At 38.0% G+C, this 13,737-nt stretch overlaps 1 protein-coding gene across 2 annotated transcripts in view; it reads left to right on the forward strand.

Annotated features, from left to right (window-relative positions):
- Nucleotides 1-13,737, forward strand: part of Pde4b (phosphodiesterase 4B) — a 445,525-nt gene that overhangs the window by 320,591 nt on the left and 111,197 nt on the right. For both annotated transcript variants that reach the window (XM_048351502.1, XM_048351503.1), the window contains 2 exons: nucleotides 6,235-6,271; nucleotides 6,383-6,453. In XM_048351502.1, the coding sequence (XP_048207459.1) occupies nucleotides 6,235-6,271; nucleotides 6,383-6,453 (108 nt within the window). The remainder of the gene's footprint in view (nucleotides 1-6,234; nucleotides 6,272-6,382; nucleotides 6,454-13,737) is intronic.

Raw genomic sequence — 13,737 nt, forward strand, 5'->3', positions numbered from 1 at the left:
CCTTCTACCAATAGATTTAGGGAGATGATGGGTCATAATATACCAAGAGTCTTTAAATGGTTGAGTTACAGGATGTTCCCTGTTAAGGTATCCTTCAGATTCAATGTAGAAGCTCTGAATTTTTATAAAATTCATATGATTCTGCTGCATTAAATCCTAACAATAGAAAAACATTAGCTTTTAAGGATGTCAGGTCCAAATTCTCTCAGAAAAATGGGAGGAAATTTTCAGTGGGGAGACTAAGCAAGAAATATTATTTGGGAAAAGACTAATGGAAAGTTAAAAATTGCTTTAACTTTAACAACAGAGAGGTAGAAGTAAAGATGGCTAGTAAAGAAAAATGAAGTCTTCACAGAGCCCCCAAAGAAACTTCTGATGCTTTCCTGAATGTGGCAATAGCCTGCTTGTGTTTGTTCCGTTCTTGGGTTATAGTCATCTCTAACGTAACCCCTTCTCAGATTGAGGTACAAATTTCCCCATGGGGAAATAAAGAACTAGAAATTGGCAAGGGTAATTTTATTGCCCCAATGTGTGGCAGGAACTGGGTCTTCAGTAGAACCAGCTTTGATTATTGACCTATAATGTCACAGAGAAGGGGGCACCATGATTTTTCCATATGGTCACATCATGAGCAAAGCTTTCCATGGATAGAGAGCTTTGAATGCTAACATTTACATGGATACTAATAGGTTTCCAGAAAGGGTTGTCAAGAGAAATGAGACCTAAGGACCATATGACCCTATCACCAATATGAAATATGAGACCAATATGAAAAAGTACAAAAAAGATTCACTCTAATTTAAGAACTGTTTATTGATTTACTACAAAAAGCTTCTATGACTTAACTTTGACTTATATCCATTTCCCTTACTAGTGCTATAGATGTTAAAGATATTTGATCCTTTTATTGTCTAAATTATTTGTCAGGAAAACCACACATTTCTTAAATATGTAATATTTAAAGTACTTTACATATATCAATTCATCTAATCTTTATATTCTTAATATGGTACCTACTATAATTTTCTCCTTTAAAGAGGAGGGCATTGTGAACCCAGAGTTTGAACTCAAAGAGTCTAGACAGCTAAGCTTTTGGCAATATTCAGTATAACAACTCTGCATGAAGCTGAAAAATAAAAATAATGATGTTAATTTCTGCTTACCTGTCTTCCCTGCCTTCATGAGAATCATATTCATTTTCTCTTTTATAGGGATTTGCCTAAATAGGTACTTGACTATGTCTTCAGAGGAGCTAAAAGATCTAGCAAGTCAGTAAGTGATTTTAATAGGGGCAGAAAGGTACATAAGAGAAAAGATCAGTGTGCTAACTAACTCTCTAGTTATGGATGACACTGTGGGAGGCCCCACGCATTATGGCCAAAATAGCCAACATGAGTGTTAGGGAAGTGGTAAAAGAGAAGAAACAAGAACCTTGTCATTAAAAGCCCAGGAATTGTTCTTTATGCTGAGTGCAAACTGTGGGGAACTAGTACAGGCCTTAATTTTAGGAAGGAAGATATATGATCAGAAGTTTGTTTGTGAAAGATGGCTCTAATTGCAGTGTGAAGGATGATTTGGAGAATGGAACAGCTTAAAGAACCAGATGGGAGGCTGCTTTGGTAATACATATAATAGAGGATGGCAAACCACATCAGAGTAGGCTTAGTGGGAATATTTGTGACTTAAAAATCAACAGGGGTTTGTGGTTAATGTGAAGTAAGGGAGAGGGAAGTTTCAAGCTTGGCCAATAAGATAGGCAATTGCATCATTTCCCTGAGATCAGGAACTTACTTTCATCACATGAAATAATGTCTGTGAAAGCACTTTGCAAACTAGTGTGTAATAGAAGGTGAGTTCATTAGACTGAAATAGGAGAAGGCATTAATATCTTAAGGAAGCTCTGAATAGCTGGGAAGAAAGGCAAGAAACTTTAATTTTAATAACAAAGATACCTCCTACTAATAAGAACACTTTTTTGGGGGGGGTCCTGGAGCTTGAACTCAGGGCCTAGGTGCTGTCCCTGAGCCTCTTTGTGCTCAAGGCTTCCACACTACCTCTTGAGCCACAGGGCCACTTTAGGCTTTTTCTGAGTGGTTTATTGGAGATAAGAGCCTCCTGGACTTTCCTGCTTGGGCTGGGTATGAGCTGCAATCCTTAGATCTCTGTCTCCTGAGTAGCTAAGATTATAGGCATGATCCACTGGCATCTGGCTAAGAATAACTTTTACTAAATAAACATTTTTGTAACAAAAACTTATTAAAAGTTGTAGAAGTACAAGAGCCCATTATAGGAACCCCATTTTACAGATGAAGAAATGGAGATATGGAAAGATTGTCTAATGACTCACAAACAATAATGGTGTAGCTGGCAGCAAATCGATCCTGTCCAACATCTGCCCACTGGTATCAATCACTATAAAAGACTAAAATCAGTTACAAGGGAGCACATGTACAATTCTATGTTTAGAGAGGAAACAGAAAAGTGAAATTAATTAATAAAGTTCAGTCTGCAGCAGTGAAAATCAGCATTGTTTTTGCTTTCTGGATAACTATATCATTGTCTAATTCACACCCACACCTCAGTTCCAAGATCCCATTCTAAGACTCAGTTCCAAGACTAGCATTCTCATCACGAGTCCATATACATCCTGTAAAATGGTAATGTACTACTTTGGTCACTAGAGGGTACTCGTGCAATAGTTGTATCTGGCCTTGCTCCTGAAAGGAATTGTTTTTAGTTTTAGGAATTATTTTTATGAAAATACATGTTTTTGTATTTATTTCCAAGCTACCTTATTCTTGATTGATAATATATGAATTAAAAAATTCCTAATGGTTTAGTAACAAGTAGAGGGTTTCTTTTTCCAATTTAATTTTGTTTCTTCCTTAGTAGTTAGAAATTTGCTAATTTTTTCCAGCAGCTATTGTCTGATATACATCATTTAACTTTGCCAACCACATCCTTTGATGGAGTCAGTTCAGGGGATCTTCAAGATCTTCTCCTGCTTCTGATTGTTTGGTTCATGAATCTCGAAACTAAGATAATAGCACCCTACTAATGTTGTTGATGTGAAAAAGAAAAAAAGAAAAATTTACTGTGTGCTATTTTAATAACTCTTCCTCACTGATCAGTATAATCTCTGGGTACTTAGGACACAGATATTTGCTTATACAAATACATTTTCATCATATATTTAGATGCCAGAATCCCATAAACCATTGAAGATCTGCTTGCACTTGAATCTATTACCTTGTCCCTCACTCACGTTGATATCTCAGGAACAGTATCAACGTCAGAAATCAGAAGAAACCACAAGCTTTTTCACTCATCTCAAAAATCATCCTATGGCATTTTGGGGGGAAAGGGAAGTTTAAAGTACAATTCATCACATTGTATTTATTACAACTGCTAACTTTATATCATCTTTCTTCTCCCAAGAACCCTAAGCTTCTTTCTTGGGGTCAGTATCTATCTATACTGCCATCTTGGGACTCCATCTGCTGCCATTGCCTTAACTATCCCCTAATTCTGTAACTCAAATGCCCTTATTTCATTCTTCATGCTTGGTGTCCTCATCAGGTACACTCGACATGCACCACAAAAACTCAACACACCTTGAAACTTCCCCATCGTCTTCTCACATCCTTATTTCTCCTCATGATTTTTTCCCTAGGTATTTCTTGTTAAACTATGGCTGAGATATGAGGATCACAGTTCACAGCTAGACCAGGCAGGAAAATCTATGAGACTCTTATCTCTATTAAAATTACTAAACACAAAAAAAGCTGGATGTGGAGCTATGGCAAAAGTGGCAGAGCACTAGCCCTGTACAAAAGAAACTCAGGGACAGTGCCCAGGACCTGTGTTCAAGACCCAGGACTGTCTCCAATTAAATAAATAGATAATATTTCTTTGTCGAGTTAAATACCAAGTCACAGGAAGACCACTGGAGTCCCTTCAATTTGTCACTTCTGCTTTCTTTCTTGGCTATTTCCTTTTCTTCTCATGGACACATTCGACCAGCTACTCCCTGTAGAACTGTTCCCTCTCCAAACCATTCTTCAACATCCATCATATTTTACTTTCTACCTCACTTTCTATCTCACTGAAACCTTCACTGTTTCATCTTTCTTCCTACTGAGTTCAGAACTCATTTCATGGTCTGTGTTGTGGACACAGTATGAGTGTGAGAACCTAAACTTACTGTCAGTATTTCCATAGTTCATATGCTCAGCTCTACCCTGACAGCCACCAATTATCTCATGGGCTTATTCAGTGCTTTTGCATTTCAGTCCCTTTATTCTTGCCATTTCTCTCATTGATGGCATCTACTGAGTCCTCACCTTAGGAATTCATCTCAAATACCCCTCACTCTATCAAGTATTTTCTACTTATTCTACCTTATAAGTAATCTCTTCTTTATACCTCATTAATTATCTATGTTTTTAATTTCTCATTCTATATTTATGTGCATTATATTTAAAAAATATTTTTCATTGGGCAGGGACTAGAGGAAGAAACTGAGGGAATGTGACCTTGCCCTTAAGAGAAATGTTCACGGGGCTGGGGATATGGCCTAGTGGCAAGAGTGCCTGCCTCGGATACACGAGGCCCTAGGTTCGATTCCCCAGCACCACATATACAGAAAAACGGCCAGAAGCGGCGCTGTGGCTCGGGTGGCAGAGTGCTAGCCTTGAGCGGGAAGAAGCCAGGGACAGTGCTCAAGCCCTGAGTCCAAGGCCCAGGACTGGCCAAAAAAAAAAAAAAGAGAAATGTTCACATTTTCTGAACTGTAAAACGATAACTCCCCTGTGTTACCCCTTTGTACATCAATAAAATTATATTTAAAAATACTTTTCAGTCTCTCACACTCTGTTTTAATTTGTGGGATTGTGAATTCTGTACAATTTTATATTACAGCTGTGCAATATCATAAAATGAGAAGCATGGTATTTACAAGCACAGATTTCAGGAATCCGATAGCTCTTCCTCATATTTGCTTGAGCTAGCTAAGCAACTGTTTAGTGGCCCTGCATCTTGATGTCACCTCACACATGAGACTGGGACAGTACTTGCCTCATAGCTCTGTTGCAAAAGTTAAATGAGATAATGCACACAAAAGGCTTGAGTGTCATTATATGACTATTTGTGTGTGTGTGTGTGCATGTGTGTGCATGTGTGTGATATAAAGCAAATACACAAGAAAATTTCTAGTTACCTTGAGGAGACTTCTAGCTAAAGACAAAGGTGGGAGGCATCATATTAAATAGGGTGCTGTGTTTGAAGTAAATGCTACAGAAACCTAGGTGGATGGCTATGCTCTTCAGTTCTGGATCCTCAGCTCTCACCCAGGTCCTGGAAGGAAGATTGCTCTAGTGCATCTAATGAACCAAGTGTTGTCTTTGTGTACTGAGAGTGAGGACAGAGGAGTTTAGAACAGACAGTAAGGGCAGCTCAGTGTCACCGGCTCCTGTGCTGCTATTGATCCACATCAGAACAATTAACTGGCCTGAGTTATGACTGGAGACCAGACCAGTATGTCTTCTAATAGCTTTAAAAGCTTGCTAAGGAAGGCTTATGTTGATTTATTAATACAAGTGCCAGAGAAATAATATACTCTTAAGGTTACAACACATTAAGGACAGTATAATTAGGTTTGGGGTACCAAATGTTATGATTTTTGTAGGTTTGGTCTGACCCATTAAAATCTTTCCCTTGGATATTTTTAAGAAAAAAAATAGTATATTAAAAACAAGAAAGTAATGGGATTCCCAGAAAGAAATCTCTTTTTAAATGCCATTAAAACTGTGGTTCAAATCAACAAAAGCCAGGAAATCCAAAGTTAACCTTTATCCAGCCTGTTATACCATTTTTTCCAACACTGTGTGTGCCTGTGAAGAACAGCTCTCCCTTTGAATTTCCTGGCTCTGGTAACCAAAATCCACAAGTCGCTTTGAATTACAGCACTCAGGGCTGCTATTTAATGGAACTATACCCTGAGGATACATGCTTACTTGCAAAGGCTTAAATGTGGAATCTCTGTAAATCTAGAATCCATGAACCTGCTGATATATGTTTTTAATTTTTTTTCTTTCAAGCCCTTGGGATCTCCATTTCTTCCTAATTGGGAGTTCTGCCTTCCTTCCACACAGAACTGATAAGACATTTGCTTTGCTCTTACCAACAAATTTAGCATCACAATTTTAATGTGTTTTTTTTTCTCCTTTTCACTAGACATGGTGATGACTTGATCGTCACTCCTTTTGCCCAGGTATGTATTTTGCTTGTCCTGGCTTGCTCTCACTCATGAGTATGCTCTAAATGTGACTTCTAAGCCTGACCATTTGTCTCTAACCAGTCTTCTGAAATCTTCTTCTCCTAGGTCCTTGCCAGCTTGCGAAGTGTGAGGAACAACTTCACTCTACTCACAAATCTTCATGGAACATCCAACAAGTAAGCGCTGACTTTGTGTACAATAACAAATCCCTTCCAGAAAGACAGAAAACACTGAACAGTATTTTAAAAAGTAACGATCACACAGAGAAATAGCCTCCAAGATAAGTTAGGATACACAAGGAAATTTCAAAATCCACTGGTGCAATATAATATTTTAAAGTCAGTGAAACGTTAGAAATTATCAGGCCTGAGTTTTATTAATTTTGTACCCTTAGCACAGTCTACCACAGAGACTCAATGAATAAAATAATGATATTTTTGACTCTGTACCCAAAATGTCCACAAAGGTTATTTAAATTCTTTTTGAGTAAAATATCAATTATTTAAAAAATTCAAATTCAAAGGTATGAAACTTTCAAGTCCATACAGACTATTTTTAAATGCTATAAAAACAAGTTCATGAAGTTTGATGAGTAAAAGTAGAATTACATTCTTCTCTACACCAAATAAATATATGATCTTGGTCACTTCAGTTTACATCTTTGATCCTTTGTCTTCTCACATGTAAAATGAAGGAGTTGAATTTGTTTCTTCCTACGTTAACTTTCTCCTCAAAATCATTTCCATCTATGAGCCTAACTGCACTTTTGTGAACTCCATTCTACTGCATGTTTGAAAAGATTACCTCAGGCTTAGGAAACTGTAGAATCCAAGATTCTGGGATGCAACAAGTATTAATTTGGTATATACTGTTCATCCATGCATAGGTGTACATGTATGTTATCAAATATTGAGTACCTGTTTTGTGCCTAGCACTGATGATATAACAATGATTAAAAACAGGCATGTTTGCTGCCCTTTTAAGGGATTTAATATGAAGTTCCTAAAGATTATGTGGTAAATAATCAGACCAGGTCTCTAGCCACATGGGACTATGATCGACAGACAATTGTGTTATACTGGCTCTCTGTATGCTTTTTTCTCCATCCTTATTGGGGACCTCTCTGTCTTCCTGAGATATCTTTCCCTGACCTATCACACCTAGCTAAATTGCTCTAAGGCACTTTACAAACCTTTTCACACTTTCTTTCCTATTGCTTTTTGTTGTTGTTCTTGGTCATGGGGCTTGAACCCTGGGCCTGGGCGCTGTCCCTGAGCTCTTCAGCTCAAGGCTAGAACTCTACCACTTGAGCCACAGCACCACTTCTGGTTTTCTGGTGCTTAATTGGAGATAAGAGTCTCACAGACTTTCCTGCTCGGGCTGGTTTGAACCATGATCCTCAGATCTCAACCTCCTGAGTAGTTAAGATTACAGGCATGAGCCACCAGTGCCCAGCCTTACTTATTTATTTTTTCTTAAGTGGAACTTGTGTTTGAACTAAAGGCATCCCACTTGCTAGGCAGATGCTCTCCTGCAGAGCCATGTCTCTAACTCTGTTTTGCTCTTTTGCATTAGTTTTTGTGATAAAGCCAAGTGTGCTCTTGGACTATATTTTAGGCTTCTCACCCTAGCTAAAATGATAGGGAGTGTGCTACCACCCCCAGGTTATTCCACTTACATGGAGTCTTGAAGACTTTCCTGCCAGTGTTGAAGCTATAAACTTGGACTATAAACTTCCCAATCACAGCCTCCCAGTCTATCACCTCCAAAGTAATATCTGTGTGCCACCATCATCCAGGTCCTTCTCACTTTCTTTTTGGAACTCTGACATCCCTACACTGGGTGCCCCTGATGCCAAAACTTTTATTGGATTTTCTTTGAATTTTTAAGTAGTAAATGCCACATAGTTTACACTCTACAAATATTGATTTAAAAAATCCTCATGACAGGTATTATTGCATCCAATCTCTGGATAAGGAAACAAAGCTTAAGAAGAGAAAATGACTTACATACGAGCATACAGCTTCCAGAAAGTAGCAGTCACACAAGGAACCTGGTGTCTTATCTTGCAGTGCAGTGTTCTCATTGACTGCACCTCTTAAGTTTCCCTGAATTATGGGAGACATTCCTGGAAATTTTTAGAAAAGCAAGATACTTAGGAAGAACTTGTGCAATAGAGGCAGTCAGACTGCTTGGAGACATTTGTTAAGGCATTATCTTGGAGAATTAACACATAAGGATGACATTCTGGGACAGAGTAATGTAGGTGAGAACAAGGAGCAAAGGATGAAAAAGGACAAATTTCAAAGGCATCTTTATTAGTACAACTGGACTCTGAAGGGCTACACTACATAACAGCAAAAGTAGGCACCAGTTTTTCTGCTTGTTTGTTACTGTGGCCTTGGGGCTTTCTTCTCTATTAGCAGTATTTGGGCATCTAGCCTAACCTGGTGATTAGTAAACTATGTCAGCTTAAACCACTTTCTCAATAAGCCTTGGAGGTTCTGGACCACATAAACTTTCAGAAACTAAGTACCCTGAGCTTATTATTACCATACACAGAACAGACCCAGAGCCCATTTTCACAATCTGCCTGAGAACCACCCTTCAAATGATGGCCCTTTGTGCCACACTAATGAAGGAGAATATGTCTCTAGCAGTAAGACAACTACTCATCTTCCACAAGCACATATCCAAATGTGTACAGTTAATCATGATGTCAAATTCAAACATTTTTTAAATTTAATTTTATTGTCAAGGTGACATACAAATGGGTTATAGTTATATACCTGAGGTAGTTTGTACATTTAGTACATTTCTTATCATACTTGTTACCCACTCTCTCTCATGAATTTTACAGTTAATTTCCAACATCGTGTCTTGGAATCTTGTAATATTGCTATTGCATTGGTTCACCTTTTATCCTTTGTCTCACTATTTTGATGTTCCCCTTCCCTAATGCAGATAAATGTATTTACAATACCAGGGTACCAAAATCAAATACGGTGAAAATAGGGGGATAAACCATTAGAAAGAAAAATGAAAGAAAAAAAGAATTAGTTTCACATAGTACGTTAATAACAATGAAAAACCTCTTGTTTGCATATCTTGGAGCTCTTTTTGCTTAGCTTCATCTTATATGATCATACGTGCATAGCTATTGAGTTTTTTGTATAACCAATACAAAACAACAAAATTTTAAGGCAGGCAAATTCCCTCTTCAGCTTTATCAAACTGTAATTAAGATTGTGTCACTATAGCCTAAGGAATGAGACCCTGGTTTTCAACCAACTAATGGGTCTCAGCTATAGGTGGAATAGCCTGTCGAAATTGGGGTGGGGGGTCAATTTAATGATTCCCATTTGTGTATGTCCAGTATTCTCAAACAACTGAAAAAAATGCAAGAAAAGGCCCTGACAGCAAAATTCTCAGCCAGGAGTGTATACAGCATGCTAAGAGAATCTCTTCATCTTCCACACACATATTAACTTACACTAACAACTGAAACTGGAAGATTTATGGAATTCAGAAGTTGTTTTCTGGGATATTTAACTTTGGTTCCAGGGTGCCACTCCCTGCCTTGAATGTAACATTTAAGCAATAATTATGTCCTTGGAGTAGTTTTCATGAGACATCTGGTTAGTGTGGTTTATTATATGAAAAAGAACTCCCACATAGAACTACGCCTCTCATAAGTTAAGGTTCCTTTTATCTTTTGGCTCTCTGTGCTGCATAAAAGTGGTCCATTGTCTGTCTAAGCTTTGGCACCCAAAGGGTGAAAATCTCAGAGTTCCTGTGGAGGTGATTTCTTCGCAGTTTCATGAAATGTCCCATTGAGGTGTGCTTGATTGAGCCTGTATTTCTTGGCTGCAAATTAAAACCTACATTTCCTTTGTCCCAGGAGTTAATTTTGAAAAATGTGGCTTTCATTTGGGATTGTTAATTCAGATAAGCACCCTTAGAGCGTTTACAAGCTTAGAACAGGCCCATGGAATAATGTATTGCACCACTATATTGTAGAATAATAATGGTGTGTGGATGAGTGTCTATTATTCAGTAGTCTGAAATTCAGGAATGGAGTTTGGAGCAAAAGTATCCTCCTTAATCATAATCTATGTCACTAACATAATGGATGCCATGTGTGGCTTCCAGAAAATCATGTACCATCACCACATTAACGTTCTTCCAAAGCACAGTTCAGTCAAAATGAAGGTCTTTGAGAAATAATTAGTAACCACTTTTTAAAGTATATACCTGAAATGTCTTTCACTGCTGTATGTACTTTGGCATGGGGTTTAAATTAGCTGAGAATCATAAAATCTGGAGCATTTAGAGCTGGAAAAACCTAGCCAAATTTCCTTAGAGTAAGAGAGGAAATATATGGAAAACCCCTCATGCAGGACCTAGCACATTGTAAATCAGCAGTAAATGGTAGTCGCAGTTGGCTCACTTCAAGTGAGGAAGAAACTGAGAGGTTCCCTGAGTAGCCGAGGGCTACATAGTCGGTAGGTGCCAGAGCCAGGACCAGGATTCTTATCTTCTTATTCATAACCCTGTTCTCTTTCTGCTGTGCTATTTAGAGCTGTAAAGTATTAACTGCCCTATCCCTTCCATTCATGTCCCATCTGTAACTTCCAGCTCCTTATTATTTTGTCATACATTAAGGACCATTGGAAACTGTACAAACAATATAATTTTCCCCAATATCATTTCCCCCACAGTCATCATTGTTTTCTAACTTGTAGCATCATGTTTACTGTGGCTTGTAGAAGTTACTCATATTGGGTTAATGTATCAAGCCTTTTCTTTGCACTAGGTATCAAGAATAAACGATAGCCCAAAAAAACACAGTTTCTCCCTTTCCAACCTTCCATACAGAGATACTTGGTCTTAATTAATAACTCTAAATCAAAGCCATATATTTACAGATGAAATCAAGGAAAATTGAATTTTTGTAATATGTACAACTTCCAGAAATCACAGAGAAAATTCCTGTGAATCATCATGTTATTAAGAAATGAAATATTTCCAATATTTAGGATCACATAGTTCCATGGCTCCTTCACAAAAAAAGTCTTCTTTGGAACTTAGCAATAGATACAAAATAAAATTATTAAAAGCATTCTATGAATTCAATAAACATGCTTTGAATGCCTATGCCATACCAAATATTATGCTGGATTGCAGGGCTACAAATAAGAAGGAGACTCAACCTTTGCTTTCATTTCTCCCAGGTGAGTGAGGACATACACAGAAAGATGCAAATGGTAAAACAATATGTGCAATGCAACAAGAGGATGGGCATAGGAGATGACCACACAGGCAAGGGCCAGACACAGGATGGAAGGCTTAGCTTAGCAAGCAGCACCTTGGTATATTCCTAGGCTATTTAAAAGAGGTTAAAGAGGAGATTGGTTAAAGAGGTTAAAGAGCAAATCTCTGCAAAGATACAGCAACAAGAAAGCACAAACAGTAGGTAGCATGTAGGCTCAAAACCATAAGAACACCAGGTGATGGTTGTTTATGCCTCTAATGCTAGCTACTCAGGAGTCTGAGATCTGAGGATCACACATTTTGAAGCCAGCCTAGACATAACAGTTCATGAGAATTTTATCTCTAATTAACCAACAAAAATCCTGATCAAGTGACAGAGTGCCAGTCTTGAGTGAAAAATCAAAGTATAATCAAACCCCAAGACCAGCATACATGCAAAGACCTTGTGAACAGAAATCCAGGTAAAACCTTCATGGTTCTTCATATCACTTTCACATCAAAGTTTCATCTAATTAAAAATCCATCCATATTTTCAGAATTCCCAATATTTGATAGGAAATTCATTGGTAAGAGAGAAGGGAAAGTATCAGAACAACATCCTGGAGGGAATGGATTGCAGATGAATGGTAGAGTTAATATGCACCCATTCTCATTAAGATGAAGAATTAACCCTAAAGATAGAGGTAAAATGCCATTGGAGGGTAGAGGAGGACTATTTCAGTGAAGTAGATAGTAGCCCTTGGAGAAGACACTGCCTCTTGGGAGGCAAAGGAGATTTAGTGTGCAGAGAACTTCTGTGACAGAGGAATGGCCTGAGAAATGGCAGGAAAGAGGCAGCACATGTTCAAGGCAAAAGGAGTGATTGAGTTTAACCTTGGTATGCTCTGCATCAGTTATTTCATCCATGTATCTATCCATTAACCCACCTGTCCTACCATCCATCCATCCATCCATCCATCCAGCTATCCACTTAGGTTTGCATTCTTCCATTCTATGTGTATTACTCAGTACTGGCATACAAGAGGCTACTGTGGATGGGATCTAGTAGTGTATGTTGTTTCCTACCTACAAAAAGTTTAAAAATTCATATTTTAGACACTGGTTGATTAGACAGTGCCAATTTTGTGTGCATGTGTGTGCTAGTCCTGGGGCTTGAGCTCAGGGCTTGGGTGCTGTCCCTGAACTATTTTTGCTCAAGACTAGCATACTAGTGGAGCTACAGCTCTACTTATAGCTTTTTGGTGATTAATTGGAGATAAGAGTCTCTCACACTTTCCTGTCCTTGCTGACTTCAAACCACAGTTCACAGATCTCAGGCTCCTGAGTAGCTAGGATTACAAGCATGATTACTGGCACCCAGCTGACAATTTTGAAGTCCTACAAAAGAAAAACACAAGCTGCACAAAAGCACACAACCAGTCTGAGTTTGAGATGCAATGTCAGGTGCAGAGGAGAAATCCTGAGAGATAAGTGGGAAAAAGGAGGTTGATGCTTTTTGTGCCATGCCAAGGAGTTTAGATTTTAATCTCTCAATTTTCCTGAAAAACAGCCCTCAATATTAGTGCAGGTGTTGTCAGCAGGTGGTGTAGTGAAAGAGCTTACACTCTGATTCAGAAAACCTTGGTTTTGAATCCTGCCATACCAGTGAGAAACCAAGTGTTTCAATATGTTTCTTAACTTCTGTAAGTCTCAGTATTTTATCTTTAAATTTTAATGATAATGCTTCCAGTGAAAGCTAAGAATTACCAAGCACTGTGTCTCCCAGAGAAATATCATTGGATGATACTTTCCCTGCTCTTGTCACACAGAAACATTTGATGATAAGAAGGGCCTTTGTCTAGGATCAAACAGCAAGTAAATTAGCAGTGTTTGGGATTCGTTCAATAGACTGCAGCCACAATGTATGATTGCATAGAAGATATGTCATCCCTAAGAGATCAGAGATTCATTTGCAGCATGTGAAATCTAAGAAAAATAATCTATGTGGGCAAACCACTTTGAAGAGACTTCCTTAGCAATAATGATGCAGGACTTTCTCTGCTATTTATATGACTTCATTCTCAAACTTGCTTGTGCAAGGAAATTCATAGAGAAATTCTCTCCATCTCTCTTTCATATATATATATATATATACATATATATACATATATACACACATTTATATATACATATGTGTGTACATACAC

The sequence above is a fragment of the Perognathus longimembris genome, chromosome 7, assembly GCF_023159225.1.
Source record: "Perognathus longimembris pacificus isolate PPM17 chromosome 7, ASM2315922v1, whole genome shotgun sequence".
NCBI classification, from domain to species: Eukaryota; Metazoa; Chordata; class Mammalia; order Rodentia; family Heteromyidae; genus Perognathus; species Perognathus longimembris.